Here is a 17,935-nt window from a genome sequence, read left to right on the forward strand (position 1 = left end):
CTCCTAAAAATGTACTAAAACTTGTTATTTATATGTAAAGATAATTATGTAAATTGAAGTGTTGTGTTATATTTGCATAAAAAGACGATTGTCGTGATGTTTATTCATTTGAGAGAGAGAGAGTTTATAGTAAGTTTCTGTTATACATTTGATATCTGAAGGTGTGTGTTTATGCTATTCTAATTATGCGAGTGTGGGAAGGGTGTTTGGTGAATGCGAATAATGCGGGTGTAAGTGTATTTCAATGCGATGTTCTTATGACTTGTTATATACATGTACGTGTGTATGCGAGCATGTTGATGCTAGAATGGGCAGTTATAACAATAAAGGTGTTTGTGAAGCCTATAGTATGTACATGTATTATAAATGAGAAATTAACATGAGCAAAACTAACAATTACATGTAAGAGCCAATTTCTGAGCACTAAAAAACATTATTTAGTTTTTGATTCAGTGAGTGAAAATATAATATGTACATTTTGGTTATTATCCATCTACAAATTGAAAGTGATTAGCTGAGGCGACATAGACACTTGCGGAGATAATTACATATGGTTTTTGCCCTATTAGGGAATATAAAACATTCAATCTAGATTTTTTTTATAGCTGCCCATGATGTTGTGTATTGTATGTTGTGTAATGTGATGTCCGTTTTTCGTTTGTGGATCTCAAATACTGGTTTCATTGATATAATTGAGAATTTTAATTAATACACAAACAAAGGAAAAATATTAAGAGAATTCAAAATAATTGTGAAAAGATTGAATATTTGTGCATATATATGTATGTGTTTTTGTGTGTGGATATGGGTATATATACACATATAAGTATGTGTATAGATAAATGATTGTGTATTGCAGCTTCGCACATTTCCGGAATTAAGGATAAACATAAGATTTTGATAGAGTCCTCCCGTGTAAGGACACCCATTATGTTAGGGCTGCCCCAAGGGATCCCCATTTATCTACACTGGGGGTAATAAGATTTGTGTGAAAACCGTGATTTGTGTTCTCTTCAATTATAAATGCAACATTAAGTCAAATTACAAATTACCATTCCATGGGTATTTCGTTGTTGAGTGGGATTATACATAGGTATTGGTGCTTGGATATGGAGTCATGCATTGGTAGATGTGTGTAGACACTCATCTGATTGGATGTATGTGGGTGTGTCAAGCACCTAATGGTAATATATGCCAATCACCTGATATCAATACGTCTGTGGGTATACCAATCACCTGATGTTAATACGTCTGTGGGTATGCCAATCACCTGATATTAATACGTCTGTGGGTATGCCAATCACCCGATATTAATACGTCTGTGGGTATGCCAATCACCCGATATTAATACGTCTGTGGGTATACCAATCACCAGATGTTAATACGTCTGTGGGTATACCAATCACCTGATGTTAATACGTCTGTGGGTATACCAATCACCAGATGTTAATACATCTGTAGGTATGCCAATCACCCGATGTTAATACATATGTGGGTATGCCAATCACCAGATGTTAATACGTCTGTGGGTATACCAATCACCTGATGTTAATACGTCTGTGGGTATACCAATCACCTGATGTTAATACGTCTGTGGGTATACCAATCACCTGATGTTAATACGTCTGTGGGTATACCAATCACCTGATGTTAATACGTCTGTGGGTATGCCAATCACCTGATATTAATACGTCTGTGGGTATGCCAATCACCTGATATTAATACGTCTGTGGGTATGCCAATCACCTGATGTTAATTCGTCTGTGGGTATGTCAATCACCTGATGTTAATACGTCTGTGGGTATGCCAATCACCCGATGTTAATACATCTGTGGGTATGCCAATCACCCGATGTTAATACATCTGTGGGTATGCCAATCACCTGATATTAATACGTCTGTGGGTATACCAATCACCTGATGTTAATACGTCTGTAGGTATGCCAATCACCTGATATTAATACGTCTGTGGGTATGCCAATCACCTGATGTCAATACGTCTGTAGGTATGCTAATAACCCGATGTTAATACATCTGTGGGTATGCCAATCACCCGATGTCAATACGTCTGTAGGTATGCTAATAACCCGATGTTAATACATCTGTGGGTATGCCAATCACCCGATGTTAATACGCCTATGGGTATGCCAATCACCAGATGTTAATACATCTGTGGGTATGCCAATCACCTGATATTAATACGTCTGTGGGTATGCCAATCACCAGATGTTAATACGTCTGTGGGTATACCAATCACCTGATGTTAATACGTCTGTGGGTATGCCAATCACCTGATATTAATACGTCTGTGGGTATACCAATCACCTGCTATTAATACGTCTGTGGGTATGCCAATCACCCGATATTAGTAAATGCATGCATATGCCAATATTGTTTTAACGGAATCAACATGAATATAAATATATCAGAAAATATTTACATGATAATCTAATGTTGATAATATATAGAACCTGTTAACAGGAAAGGAACAAAATGTGTCTTCTATGTTTTAATTTGCTATACATAATACTCTAAACTGCTCTTTTGAAATAATCAGATAAAATGTTACTGTCCTTTTTGGACAGATTTTATCTGCAATTGTACATGTAGATTTGTGTGAATCAATGTACCTGTTTTTGTTGTTTTATACTCATATTGAACCAGATATTTTACTCGGTATGTTTTGTCAGAGGAGGCCTTTTCGTATTATGTCTATGATGGTGTTTTTATCCCAAATTTTAACAATTGTTTTCTTTGATGTTTTATCGAATGTCTTTGGAAGTATTTTGATATTATGTAGGCCTAGATTGACAAATATGTTAATTCGTCTACTTCGTCATTTATCTAAATAAATGACCATATTTCAATATCAAGTAAAATTACAGATATTGGTAAAGAAATGGAGGACCTTCCTCCATAATATCCGTATTAGAACGGACCCGACATAATCGCGAATCAAACGTCAATTATTTAATCAGGTACTCTTTGAAAATGGTTTCAAGTAGTCGATTAAGTATTTCTATTCAAATAGCCTACCTTGTTAAATAGTTTATAATAATGTCATTCAAATACCCGACAATTATTCACAGTCGTCCAAGGAGTGATTCCATTACTTTACCTAAAAGTACAATAAGTCCTATGGAGAAAATGCGTACATGATCAATAACACAATTTCCACTATTGTCCACTTCATCTTCGTTTAATCCCTTTATAAGGAAAAACGAGACGGTCCCACTGAGAGATCCCGTACTACACAATAAATGGCGGTGATTTGGACTGTCCTGTGCACTTATGAACCTACAAAGAAATAATCGAGACATGTGAAAAGCTGCTGTAACAGTTGATGTAAGCAGTACAGGAGATACATGTTATGTATCTCCATTCTTAAAGAGGTAGAACTCTGGTAAGAAGTAAGCATGTCAAATTAATTAAAAATGCCACATATTTTAGTTTAGAAACGTCACCTACAAGAAAGATTTCTTTTCTTTCTGTTACATCTTTTTTTGAGGGGGCAGGAGTTACAAATCATACAACACATTATAGTGTGTTTTACTTTTTTATCACAAACAGTTGAGTTATCCCGCCCATATATTTCATCACATTGTTCTCAGTCCAATGTACATGTATCGGCGCCGACAGGGGGTATAACTCTTACTAGCTGTAATAGAACGAAGGACTGACGTTCGATTGGAAATCTTCCTCTCGGGAGATACAACATTTTATAAGTGTTCGTTATAACATTAAATCCGTATCAGAAGAGCCTTTTCCGTGAATGTCCAAATAAAATCAATAAAGCATGTATTCACTTTGTAAAAGTTTTGGACTATCACGAGGAGACTTAACACGAGCATACGTACTCGCTATATACATGCATGTCGCACGCAAGGGAGGCCTCCTTAAATAATCTTAGCTGTTGTAATGGCTTTTAACAATCATAAACCAAACTGAATCAAATCGGTCAAAGCTTAATTACTTCGCTTAACTTTTATCAATTAGAAAGGGCGTCCGATTGCTAACCAAGCAAGACAAATTATGTCCTTTGAAATGTCGAAAAAGTCCACTTCAATTTATAACTAATAGTTATAACAACGGTTATTTTATCTTTGATTAAATTCCTAGGCACCTGAGGTAAAAGTAGAGAAATCCTCGAGGGGAAGTCATCCTCTGGTTTTTGCGCATATGGCAACCGGTTATATTATCACGAAAGAAATATCCGCCCTTTTGTCATGCCCGCGATTTTACCGTCAAGCATTATATGATCAGTTGATCGAATTTCAGACTATTAAATGAGACATTCATTAACGTGACATCTATGAAATTAGTATTCGGTACCATTACTGCTACGCTGATATTTGATTATTTACCTGCAATAGAACTATACAAAAATTATAATGTGATTTGTAACCAGTTGATATTTTACCTTTTAACATTTTAGTATTGAACGCGTATTCTTTCTACTGAAGTCCTTTTTAATTGGGTGTTTGGCACTAAATGACTCACGTTATCGATGGACCGTAAAACAATACAAACTTTCTTAAGTGCGCTTAATGTTAATCGCTTTATGCTTATGTGTAGAGATGCACAAATTAAAACTGCGGAAATTATCTAGAATATTGCTCTGAGATATTAATGCACTACTCTTCCTTCTGTTTTGAATAAAAGGCGTTATGGTGCTATATCTATCATCAGTTTACTACATAGAGTTAAAATAAATAAGTGTCTACATGCTTTTACTTGTGAAATTGAATGAGAAAACCATAGACAATATTACAAATAATAAGAGTTTTAACTTGACAGTGTCATTGTCAATTCCATCAGATGTACGTCTGTTTTAAATTGAACGCCTGATATAACAATAAGTCAATAAACTGTGTCAATATAAGTGTAAATACTTAATAAAATAAAAATACTGTTGTATTACGCTATGCGTCCTTAGAAAGAAATGATATATTAGCCTTACCTGATATCATCTGGATCTTTCTCACTCATCTTTCGCTGGTCGTATAGATAACCGTAAGTGTCGTTTGTTCCTGGAATTCCGGAATACAAGCTCTCGAACTGTATAGAAGTGACATCCCCATGTATTGAATATATCGCAATGAAGCCAGGTCTTTCTATGCCGACAAACAGTAACATCGTATCTCCTATTTCAGCAATAGCCAAGTCCTCTACCTCTGGACCCTACAGCACATTCGGACAAAAATATCATGCAAAAGCGACACATATTTTTCAAAAGAAAGGCTGAACAAACTATATTTAATACTTAGATGAGTTATTATATTATATTTTCCATGCCCAAGCACTTCACGTTTAAAAAATAAATTAAGTCACATTTCTTTACACGTCGCTTTTGTAATACACATCTAACAACTATCTTGTTATAATTGTTCAATTCATCTGAAATACTTGTCACTGTTTATATCAAACCTTGTCGTCAGACAGGGAGTCTTGGGTTTCGGAAACGATGTCGTTTCTGTCTACGCCATTAGCATTAAACAGTGGCTTCTTCTCCTTGGCAATGATTTTTTCAATATCACTTCCACTGTCATAAACTCGTTCAAATGTGTTCAGGTCTAGTATTGATATACTTCTGCCTCCAAACGTGTAGAGCGTGTTGTAAGTATCACCAGATTTCCCGTCTAGGTTAGAAATCTTCAAACGTCCTAAAATAGCACAAATGTAGCTTAAATACTTTTTTAATCCAAGTGAAATAAATAGGGAAGTTCATACTTTCTGAAAACGTCTATCTGTTCAAAATACATCACTTACCTAAATGTTCTAATGCATTGAGTGTACCATCGTATCCATTCAAACTGGACCAATGCGCAACTGTCGATGAAGCTATAATGTAAACAGACTATTTGAAAATATATAACAACAGAATGTAAGGTTATATCTTATAAACTGGGAGAGAGGAAACATAACAAGAGGATATGAATTCCCTTGCACTAAAAACTTACCATTGATGTAATTCCTTTTAATTGAGAAAATATCCACATTGTCCAATTTAAATGGAATATATCTGGGGTTTTTTTTTATATGAGATACATATATCCTGCATCGAATCAATATTTTTAGTAAGAGTGACCTCAGTTTAACTCCTGGTGGTAGCAATTTGGATAATCTATGAAATTGATAGAGAGAGGACACCGAAGTTCTTTCTAATGTGACCCCAGCGATCTCAATGACCAGATGTATTTTAATACAAGAGATCCCAGAGGGATCTTGGCGCCCACCATTGAATGATCTTCATAGGTTCCATGTCAGTTTGATCTTTTCTCTACTTTTCCCTTCATTTTACTAATCTGTGCAAATTGAGACATCCCTCCAGTACTTTTCAAACAAGGGAATCCTAGCTATATAAGAAATTTGAGATTTAACGATAATGGCTGTTTGTTTGCCAGGTTGTTTTCAGGACAGACTGGTCCAAAAATGCAATACAAGGGACCAAGGGGAACCTACTTATGTAATTTGAGAAAGATCCATTCAGTACTTTGAGAAATAGAGATAACAAACTTCAATTGTCAAAATCCAAGATGGCGGTCTGTCGGCCATATTGTTTTCCAATTGATCTCAAAATGCAATTAGCATAACGAGGCACCAAGTTGAACCTCCATATGAAATTTGAGAAAGATCCATTCAGTACTTTCTCAGAAATAGCGATAACAAACTTCAATTGTCAAAATCCAAGATGGCTGCCTGTCGGCCATGTTGTTTTCTGATTGGTCTCAAAACGCAATATGCATAACTAGGCACCAAGGGAAACCTACATATGAAATTTCAGGAAGATCCATTCAGTACTTCTCAGAAATAGTGATAACAAACTTAAATTGTCAAAATCTAAGATGGCTGCCTGTCGGCCATGTTGTTTTCAGATTGGTCTCAAAACACAACATGCATAACAAGGCACCAATGGAAACTTACATATGCAATTTGAGAAAGATCCATTCAGTACATTCTCAGAAATAGCGATAACAAACTTCAATTGTCAAAATCCAAGATGGCTGCCTGTCGGCCATGTTGTTTTCGGATTAGTCTCAAAACGCAATATGCATAACTAGGCACCAAGGGAAACCTATATATGAAATTTCAGAAAGATCCATTCAGTACTTTCTCAGAAATAGTGATAACAAACTTCAATTGTCAAAATCCAAGATGGCTGCCTGTCGGCCATGTTGTTTTTCGATTGGTCTCAAATCGCAATATGCATAACTATGCATCAAGGGGAACCTTCATTTTAAATTTGAGAAAAATCCCTTCGGTACTTTCTTAGAAATAGCGATAACAAACTTTAATTGTCAAAATCCAAGATGGCTGCCTGTCGGCCAGGTTGTTATCCGATTCAAAACGCAATATGCATAACTAGGCACCAAGGGAAACCTACATATGAAATTTCAGAAAGATCCCTTCAGTACTTTCTCAGAAATAGCGATAACAAACTTCAATTGTCAAAATCCAAGATGGCTGCCTGTCGGCCATTTTGTTTTCCGATTGGTCTCAAAACGCAATATGCATAACTAGGCACCAAGGGGAACCTACATATGAAATTTGAGAAAGATCCCTACAGTACTTTCTGAGAAATAGCGATAACAAAAATTGTTTACGGACGGAGGGACGGACGGACGACGGACGACGGACCACGGACGCAGGGCGATTTGAACAGCCCACCATCTGATGATGGTGGGCTAAAAATTTGGTCCGGAGCATTATTGGCAAACGATTTCTATAAACGGAAGGCGTGGATCCCTTTTGGCCGGAGAGGGGGCCCCAGAAAGAAAAATGGAGGTAAATCCTTTAAATCGCTACTTGTTCAGAACGACTTAAATGAATTTGACGAAATTTAGTATGCTACATACTCGGATCTTGTATAAACGAAGATGTGGCTTCTCTTGGGCCTTAGGGACATTGCCCTATAAGGGTAATTGAGATACATATTTTAAATAGCTACTAGTAATGAACGACCAAATGGATTTGAATTAATTTTTATCTGGAGCATTTATAGGCAATATCTGAAGTTGTATAACTGAAGGTCATGACTCCCTTTAGACTGAAGCCCGATAAACTCCTTTTTGTTTTTGAAATCATTCATATCCTCGCCCCATAACCATATGAGGACATTGGACATCAACAAATACAGCTATGGACATGAACAGATACAGTTATTAACGAATTTAACATGACCAGTATGTTGTCGTTTGGTAAAATTCAACCAGATGAGTTGTACAGCCCATCTTTGCTCACTTGTTTACCGTTATTGACCAATGACCTTGCCGGTTCAATGTTATCATTGTTGTAATCAATATTTTATAATAAGAATATTACAGTCTAAAGTCGTTTTGGTTTCTCATTTTTAGCATTCTCGACACGACTTTGAATCAAAAACAGGAAAAGCCTACATGCGAAAAGACAAACGGTATTTTTGTACCTTGAATTGGTTTTGTATTGTTTAACGTACTATCAACAGGCATGTTCATTTAAGGACGCCCTCTCATATGTGCATGTTGTACGCGTGTGAGTGTATGTGTCTGTGTTTGGGGAGTTTGCGATGTGTTTGTCTATTGCTAGTGCGAATCTCACTGAAGCATACTGCCAAAGACTTCCAGAAAAACACCCTAAGGGGGGGGGGGGGGGGGGGTTAATCCTTTATCACAGGGGCGAATGCTCAACTTAAGAAAAAAGGGTCAGGTCAAGTAGACATAAAAAATAAATAATTAAATCAATCAAAATTTAACCGGCTCTTACGGTAATCCAATGGTACTGCGTGTACAAGTTTTTTTTAAATTCGGTTTTCGATACTTTGTTGTACCGAAAAGGGGTTCTAGCAGAACATAATTTTTGTAATATTTTGTTTTATAATATATCGGAAGCCAAATTAATTGCAAAGGTTCAATCGTCCGATGCGTTAGTGCAATAACGCTCAAAAGGCCATAACTGTACCGAGACTATTTAATGTCATAGATCATATCAACGCAATCATGTTTATTGTTTATGGTATACTACGTACCATTTATAGTTAGCTCAGAAACCCTCGACTGCTCGTTGAACCCTCCAGCACCCTGTATTTTGGAATAGTCCTTAGCGTCACCCTCGTTAGCTGTTACAAGGAAGGGTTTCCCTTTCACATATATCACCTTGATCGAGTCTGGTTGGTACATACCCATCACTGGCCACGGACGAATGTTGATTTCTGCAAGGACGTGTTCAGTATATGGCTTTTGAACATGACATCTATAAGATGACAAAACCCGACATGAGGAAATCAAGGAAAGAATAAATTTGAAACTGCCTGTTTCAGTAAAAGACAACCAGCTTTAATTTGATTGACTACCTTCATTATGGAGGTGAAAGACGAGTGCGTAAGTAAATGGTCAATAGACGGAATTGTCGGGCATGAAGTGGGTGATAGGTAGAGTACTTTAACATCACCATTCCACGAACTTATCCCCGCCGAATTTGACATTTGCAAGTGATGCTGTGGTAAGTTTTGATATTGGTTAACGTCCTGTCTACAGCTCAGATCATTTAAGGACGGCCTCTCCTGTGTGCGAGATAAATGCATGATGTGCAAGTGTTTTCAACGCTGTGGCATATGTTTGTCTCCTTTTATAGCATGAAACTGATGTTATATCTGACTACACTCTCAACAGCTCTTTCTGTTAGATGTGTGGGTACCCTGTATCGAGCTCCACTTTTCACAGAGCATTATGTTTCATGAGGAATACCATCTAGGTTAAAAAATAGAACAGAGTGACCTAATTTTAACGTTTTGTTTCCTTTTGGTACCTGGTAGGGACTAAAAAGGGTTGAAAACTTACTTTCATCTCTGTCGCTTGCGTCAAATTCAAAGTAAGTCCAGTTTTTAAACCCAAGTGGATGGATGTTGGTGATGTTTTGAGTGATCATGTCTACCTCGGCTATAGCATTGTTCTCCTGTGCAAGAAAACGTTAATCTGTTAATAAAGACGTAGTATACTTTATATGATTTCAGATAAACCACACTATCCCCTTATAAAATCTTCAGATTTTACACTTTAACATATTCAATTTTTCAACTTGACAATAGACCTATGTACCACCTGTAGCGATATGTAGGCGACGCTTTCGTCCTTGTTAAATGTGATATATTCTGGCTCCACATCATTGGAGAACGTGTTGTTGTTCTCTCTGTAGATAAACCGGGCTCCACGGGATACCAGGTTCTGCCATCTGTAAAAAAGCACATTTTATACAGTGAAAATTATAAGAAGAAAAGAACCATCTATTTATCTTAATACAATTCGTACTTACATCGTGACGTGAGTATACTGTCTGTTTTCTTATAAAATCATACTTTAGTTAAGAATATTTAAAAAAAGAAAAAGGTTTAAAAAGACCCGGTTTATGTAGCCACACGGCCTTTCACAAATATTTCATATATCATATCTCAATTTTAATCGTAACATCCTAGTTTCTCCAGCTATCTTCTCTATCTGAAATGTTTTCGCCAAGGTACCATCTTTTACCAGTTCGATACAGACTGCTGCCAACAATTGTTACAATTGAAGGTTATGGGAGATGCAGGTCGACTTCCTTGCATTTTCAATATATGTCCTTGTAGCTTGTAAATGTCCTTGTTATACGGCAGGTATCGTCAATGATACGGAAGACGCTTATCTTCTTGGAACACGTGTTCATATCATAATTGAACCTTTGCAATAATTAAAAAAAAAAAGCAGCACCGCCCCCTCCTAGATTTCGATTTCTGCTTAATAAATAATAGCATATGGAAGAAGTACAATGCATTTCTCAAAACAGTTATTACATATATGTATGTAGCACTATTAATTTTTCTCCTCCTTTTGATGTATGGATATCAAATTTTGTTCGACTTACTGATCGTTAAACTTTCTGAAATCGAGTTTTGTGTACTGATAATCCCCTTCCACGCCTGCAGCGAATTTAATAATGCCCACAGCACCTTCTGGGTCGACGAAATGAGAACCGTTGTTATATCCCTCCGCCTCTATGGCCACGACTACTGTTTGGCAATCAGATGTAGGATATATCATGTCAGGCAGTGAACCAACTGAAATGGGAGTAACTATACACTATTGAAGTCCGGTATAACATGCATTGTAAACCTTCGCTATGAATCTGGTAAGATAAATGTTTATGGAGGGAGAATCGTACGACCTGTCTATTCAACATTGACTGAAAATATTTGTTTGATTTATTATCTTTCATTCACAGATATATTGAGGTTTCGAAAATTTTAAGGGAGTTATAGATATTTTTATATTGTTCTGAGATATTTCTGCAACTGCAGCGGAGGAAAACATTAGCAGAACATTACCAGTACGATTTCAATTCCCATTTCTAATGGGTTTGGAGATCTTGATGTAAACTTTACCTTCATAATAGATATATAACTGATAACTGGACAGTCACCGCACAGTCAGAATGATGTAGACCAAATTGGATATTGCCTTTGTTTGATATACAACGAATTAATATTGCGTGTTCAAATGAGACATCATATGGATACCTTTAAAATAGCAACATTATTGATTTAGGATTTGATAAGGTGACTTAAATGAAATGATTGGTTAAATGTAGTTTAACGTCCTATTAGCATATATGGTCATTTCAACAACTATCATATGCTTACGATATTGCCACTGAGATTTTGCCGTTATTTTGAAGTAGTTCACGAAACCTTTACTTACCTGTGATGCTCTGAACCAACTCCAGTGTCTTTAACGCGGTGTTATATTTCTTATAGACATTAACATAGCCATTTTCTTTGTCTCCATTGTTATCGACTGCCACAAAAAGATAATCACCACAGTATTCGACGTCAGTGAGATCTACATTGTCGAACTGCTGCCAGTGTATAACGGCCGGGTTGGAAATATCTTTGATATCCAACAGGTGTAGAACGTTACCACCTGTGTGAAAATATTCAGTGGTTACATAAACTAAGCTATAGTTTTAACAAAATATGAAAATGTCAGAACAAAAATTCTATGAGTGAAGAGAGGAGCAACAGCCAGGGTCATACGAGGACGGGTGTCAAGGAGACACCTATAGAAGAAAACAAATCACAGAAAGACGAGCAGGGAAGAAAGAAAAGAAATATTTAAGATCCGAAGTGTTCAACGAGGGAAAATTTCTTTGGTCTCTTCAATGTCTCTTAAATAGAGGACACGGAAAAAACCCTCAATTCTATTGGAGGCTCCTTTTAGTCGACTTTTACGACATACATGCAGTGGGATACGGCGGGCCTTATTCTAGGGTTCTGCAATGTCCCGTGAACAGAATACACCGGCAAAACCATGTCCGACCCATGTATTGAGATACGGTATGCATATTCTTTCCTCGTTCCCGCATGAATACTATTTAGGTCATTAGGGTGGAAAAATGGGAGCAAACATATAGGTATACATTGGTACACTCACGTAAAGTTTGAAATATACATAGATAAACAGCCTTAAATAACTCAAAACATAAATACGACAACAATATCTCAAATCAGAGACTAAAATGGTCCTAATAAGCGGAAATATCTATCATAATTCTATGTACCCGCATCTTCATCAATACAATATAAATACGTCGGTAGTACAGATATGTAGCAAGCTTTATATGATACTTGATTTATACATGCATGTTTGCATTGAAAGGAATTTGAAAATTGAACGACCATGTGCAAATTGATGTATTTTGGATTGGTCGCGCCTTCGCCACAACCAGCCGCCCCCTTACACGGTTAGTTACGGTTCATGTTTACATGTACATAACCACAAACGGTCCATTTTTGGTACCGGGCACGGATGTTTGTACATGTACCTGCATGTGATTTTAACATTTCATAGCCATTGGACAAAATAAGAGATTGAATTATATCCGATCAGTACTGATATACAATAAATTTTATCTTGACACGACCACTTGAATCACTTTACCAACTCATGACACGTGAAGGCACAACGGAAACAAGTACAATTTCATGATCTGTCCAATTTGTAAATTTTAGTTTTGATAAACATGTACATTCCTAGCAGTAAATCAACACAGAAAAGATAAGTAAATAAAGGTTTAACGAGAGAAGCTAATGTACGCACAGGTATGCATTATATTAGATTATAGAATCCTGTTTCCAGAATTAGGCACGGATCTTTCCACATAAATAATGACGTCTACATTATTTATATCATAAAATGTGTATATATGTTGGATAAAGCTACATGTATAGAATAACGGTGTGTTTGGGCAAGATTCCATCATTTTGTGGTAGGTTTACGTCCGGTTATACACTTTTATACTAAAGTAGGTATAATCGGTCTTCGTCTCCACTAATTCACCTAATGTCTGATAGGCAATCCGGAAACATTCAAAGGCCATAAAATATTTGTGTGAAATGACTTAACATTTCTGCCTGTTCTATTTTTAATCTGTGTGAGTATAATGTGATATTCAATATATACAGCGTCAAGTATGTGATGTAAGAGGTGTTTTCTCATTTTTGTATCTGTTTTGTATCCCCCATGTCTGAATAAACCAGAATAATGTTACACGGGAAATGACTTTTCAGTACCTAGTTTGAATCTTCGAAATGAGAAAGCATACTCCAATAATCGGTATTATAAAATTGAAAATTCTCATTAATGGAACTTGAAGTAGGTAATTCAAATGTAATATTTGTAAACACATATTATATACACACACATATATAAGCAGGTAACAGGTATATTTAAGTCCTCCAAACAAAGTTTGGGGACTTACAGTTTTTACTCAGTTTCTTATTATAATTCTTCCGCCAAGTTTTGTCCGACGCGTTTCTCGAACACTCTAAATCAGATTGAAATGAAACTTTGCGTGAACATAGATGGCAATCTGAAGTTGTGCACCTTAATATTTATTTTTCGATCTGACATCCAATATGGCCACCAGAGCCCCTAATTGGCTCAAATTTGGTTTGGTTTATTTTGTTTAACGTCCTATTAACAGCTAAGGTCATTTAAGGACGGCCTCCCGTGCGTGCGACATGTATGCGTGTGATGAGTGCGTATGTGTGTTTTGGGAGGCTGTGGTATGTTTGTGTGAAGTCTCCTTGTGATAGGCCGGATCTTTTGCCGATTTAGAGTGCTACCTCACTGAAGCATACTGCCGAAGACACCCAGCAGCACACCCCACCCGGTCACATTATACTGACAACGGGCGAACCAGTCGTCCCACTCCAAATATGCTGAGCGCTAAGCAGGAGTAGCAACTACCGTTTTTAAAGCTTCCTCACAGGGGCGAACGCTCAACTAAAGGCCAAAAGTGAGGCATTGTCAAGGGAGACATTAGGAAGAAGAAAGTTGTTCAAAGTAATGGGCTATAACTCTATAACCGTTGGTTGCACTGAAATGAAACCTGTTGGGAATAAAGATGAACATGTGAAGATTATTTTGAGACACTTTTTCCCGAAATCAAAGATGGCTGTCGCGGCTACTGAAATTTGAAATTTTTCCTATTTCTATGCATGGTGTACGCCAGGGTTCTAGGCCAGCTCCCCTTATATTTTCATTATAACTTTAATTTCATGAAATGGTATTAAGGTGTCTCATGACACTTAAAACATAACTGCAACTTCCGTTTCTAGATTGAAAAAATGGAGGCTATTTTCTGGCTTCTGATTGGTCGAAATTTAGATATTGTCTGATTTTCATAAAATTTGGTATGTAGGGATATTAGGGGACTGAAAAATCAACTGAATTCATTTTGTTGCCATAGCAACCATACGGAGGCTTCTGATTGGTCGAAATTTAGATATTGTCCGATTTTGATAAAATTTATTATGTAGGTACATCATGGGGCACCGGTCACTCTCGTAGCCTCACTTTCACTTTTTAACAAAATGGCTGCCAATTCCTGGCCTCTGTTTGATCGAAATTTACATATTGTCCAATTTCGATAATATTTGGTATGTACATGTAGGTACATCATGGGACACCGGTCACTCCCCTAAACTCGCTTTCACTTTTTAACAAAATGACTGCCAGTTCCTGCTCTCTGATTTGTCCAAATTTACATATTGTCTAATTTTTATAAAATTTGGTATTTAGGTACATCATGGCACACCGGTCACTCTCGTAACCTCACTTCACTTTTTAACAAAATGGCTGCCATTCCCTGGCCTCTGATTGGTCCAAATTTGCATATTGTCAGATTTTGATCAAATTTTGTATGAAGCTATATCATGGGACTCTGGTCACTCTCGTAACGTCACTTTCATATTTTAACAAAATGGCCGCCATTTCCTGGCCTTGATTGGTTCAAATTTACATATTGTCAGATTTTTATGAAATTTGGTATGTACATGTAAGGGTATTAGGGGCCTACAAATCAACTGAATGGCATTCGCTACCATAGCAACCATACGGAAGCTTCTGATTGGTCGAAATTTAGATATTGTTTAATTTCAATGAAATTTAGTATATTGGGATATTGGGGGATGATGAACGTAATGGTATGACTGGGAGTGTTTGGGGGGACTTCTGTAATGGTTTCCCATTTCAATTAGTACTTGTTATGCTTGATTTACATTGGTCGTAGGGATATATTCAAATTTAAACTTACCAACTACATAGACAAATTGGTCCACGGGATCGTATGCCGTCTGTTCCGCAGCACCAGAGGGATATCTGAACTGTCCGGTATTGTTCTCGTACCTGTAAGGTAGGTAGACTGTGGATAGCTTCTCCAAATGTATCCCCTTTTTCACTGGAGGTATGAACCCGCTGATACCAATTAACATTGTAGTCATATAGCAGATACAGTTTACAACATAGGTACACATGTCGACGCGTATAATATAGAATGTTGGGTTCCCACTCAGAATCCAGGATGTCTAAATACAGTACTTACATGAAGTATCAACAAATACGGTCTCCACGTCATACCTCTTGGCGGTTGGTTATATATGTGGTCAATGTGTCGTCCTGTTTACTAACACTGACAGGCCTCACGGCACACAACAAATGTGCATTTTCTCTTCCAGCAATAATGACTTACTTCACCCAATGAAGTGATTAATAGTTTAGTTTAGTTTATTTTGTTTAACGTCCTATTAACAGCTAAGGTCATTTAACGACGGCCTCCCATGCGTGCGACAGGCATGCGTGTGGTGAGAGCGTATGTGTGTTTTGGGAGGCTGCGGTATGTTCGTGTTAAGTCTCCTTGTGATAGGCCGGAACTTTTGCCGATTTGTAGTGCTACCTCACTGAAGCATACTGCCGAAGACACCAAGCAGCACACCCCACCCGGTCACATACTGACAACGGTTGAACCAGTCGTCCCACTCCGTGTATGCTGAGCGCTAAGCAGGAGCAGCAACTACCATTTTTAAAGACTCTGGTATGTCTCGGCCAGGGGACAGAACCTAAAGCCTTCCTCACAGGGGCGAACGCTCAACTAAAGACCAAAAGTGAGGCAGTGTCAAGGGAGACATTAGGAAGAAGAAAGCTGTTAAGAAAGAAGAGAAAAGATAAGATTCCAAATTTAGTCGCCTCTTACGATCATGCAATGGAGGCAGCAGGTACAATTCTTACACCCTACCTGCAGGGCAGGTGATTAATATAATAGTCACTTGTATGAAAGTCGCAAGAAAGTATTTGGTTTGGTTTGGTTTATTTTGTTTAACGTCCTATTAACAGCTAAGGTCATTTAAGGACGGCCTCCTGTGCGTGCGACATGCATGCGTATGTCGAGTGTGTATGTGTGTCTTGGGAGGCTGCGGTATGTTCGTGTTAAGTCTCCTTGTGATAGGCCTGAACTTTTGCCGATTTATAGTGCTACCTCACTGAAGCATACTGCCGAAGACACCCAGCAGGACACCCCACCCGGTCACATTATACTGACAACGGGCGAACCAGTCGTAAATAATTTCACCTTATATAGTTTCATGTGGGATAGAAATAGGTACAGCAAAGATCACTTCTAAAACGTTGACATCATTGACACACCTAATAACGATCAAATAAGCATGATCAATCGGGGAAAGTCTATTTCAGCCGTCATATATTTGGATTCCAAAAGGGAATTTTTCATCATTTTTTTTTATTATATTTGTTTCGTAAAATAAAGCTCAAATAAACACTGTTGGTTTACTAGGTCGTGGTGTCTATTGAAGTGCGGTTCGTTGTACGAGTATTAATCGTTGGCACATGCGACATTATGGTACATCGAAAACGCGTTCTTTAAATCTTCAATTCATCTGCGGGTACAAAGCCAGATCGTTACACTTTTTCTCAAACACTGTAGTTCCGAGTCACACCGGTTCAGCTTTGATTTTAGAGCAATATATGACATTTTCAACAACCGCAGGACTAAAAATCAAGCATCCATTCCCATTCAATAACATAACAGTTTTAGAATGTTTTACTGACTAGGATAAAGTGAAGTGTTTTTTATCATAAAAAGCTAACAGTTGTTGATATTGTGATGTAGTTAATTATTGCGATCTTTTAGCCCATCATCATCAGAAAGGCAAAAGGGGAAATGACATCAAACAAACGAAACATGTAAAAATGTGTATAGATCTAGAGTTGTCTTTCTTGAATTTGTTAGGTTTGCGTGATATTGTGATATATACCTACGACCAAAGGTGAGGCATTGTCTAGGGAGACATTAGGAAGAAGAAAGATTTTCAAAAGAAGAAAAAAGATAAGATCCAAAATCAGTCGCCTCTTACGACCAAAATGTGTTTGATGCATAAAAAATAGTTACGTATAAAAAGAAGTCTTTGGATGATATTATTAAATCTACAATGTGGCAAATTTGTTCAGGTGTTTGGTTTCCATTGGTACCTAGTTGTGACCATTTTGAGTCTGACCAAGAAAAGAAAATTTCCGCCAGGCGGCCATCTTGGATTTTGACAATTGCAGTTTGTTATCACTATTTCTTTTCTCATA

At 37.2% G+C, this 17,935-nt stretch overlaps 1 protein-coding gene across 3 annotated transcripts; it reads right to left on the minus strand.

Annotated features, from left to right (window-relative positions):
• Positions 1 to 466: 466 nt before the first annotated feature.
• Positions 467 to 16,031, minus strand: LOC117333300 (mesenchyme-specific cell surface glycoprotein-like). 3 transcript variants are annotated; one of them, XM_033892531.1, is made up of 12 exons: positions 15,891 to 16,031; positions 15,603 to 15,694; positions 11,705 to 11,926; positions 10,872 to 11,064; positions 10,076 to 10,205; positions 9,815 to 9,929; positions 9,004 to 9,186; positions 5,769 to 5,840; positions 5,427 to 5,662; positions 4,960 to 5,180; positions 2,359 to 3,296; positions 467 to 1,950 (listed from the first exon to the last, which is right to left on the minus strand). In XM_033892531.1, coding segments are annotated over exons 1-11 (1,680 nt in total). In that variant the 5' UTR covers positions 15,893 to 16,031; the 3' UTR covers positions 467 to 1,950; positions 2,359 to 3,082. The 3 variants fall into 3 exon arrangements, with proteins under 3 accessions (XP_033748422.1, XP_033748421.1, XP_033748423.1); XM_033892530.1 differs by lacking the exon at positions 15,891 to 16,031 and having other exon boundaries at positions 15,603 to 15,865; XM_033892532.1 differs by lacking the exons at positions 9,004 to 9,186; positions 15,891 to 16,031 and having other exon boundaries at positions 15,603 to 15,865.
• Positions 16,032 to 17,935: the final 1,904 nt, after the last annotated feature.

This window comes from Pecten maximus, chromosome 8, assembly GCF_902652985.1.
Source record: "Pecten maximus chromosome 8, xPecMax1.1, whole genome shotgun sequence".
NCBI classification, from domain to species: domain Eukaryota; kingdom Metazoa; phylum Mollusca; class Bivalvia; order Pectinida; family Pectinidae; genus Pecten; species Pecten maximus.

Coding starts and splice junctions, on each gene's coding strand:
- LOC117333300 (XM_033892530.1), bottom strand. CDS start 15,822: ATGTGTACCTATGTTGTAAACTGTATCTGCTATATGACTACAATGTTA. Junction 5,663..5,768: donor CAATGCATTAGAACATTTAG/GTAAGTGATGTA, acceptor GTGCTATTTTAG/GACGTTTGAAGATTTCTAAC. Junction 3,297..4,959: donor AAAGATCCAGATGATATCAG/GTAAGGCTAATA, acceptor ATTTCTTTGTAG/GTTCATAAGTGCACAGGACA.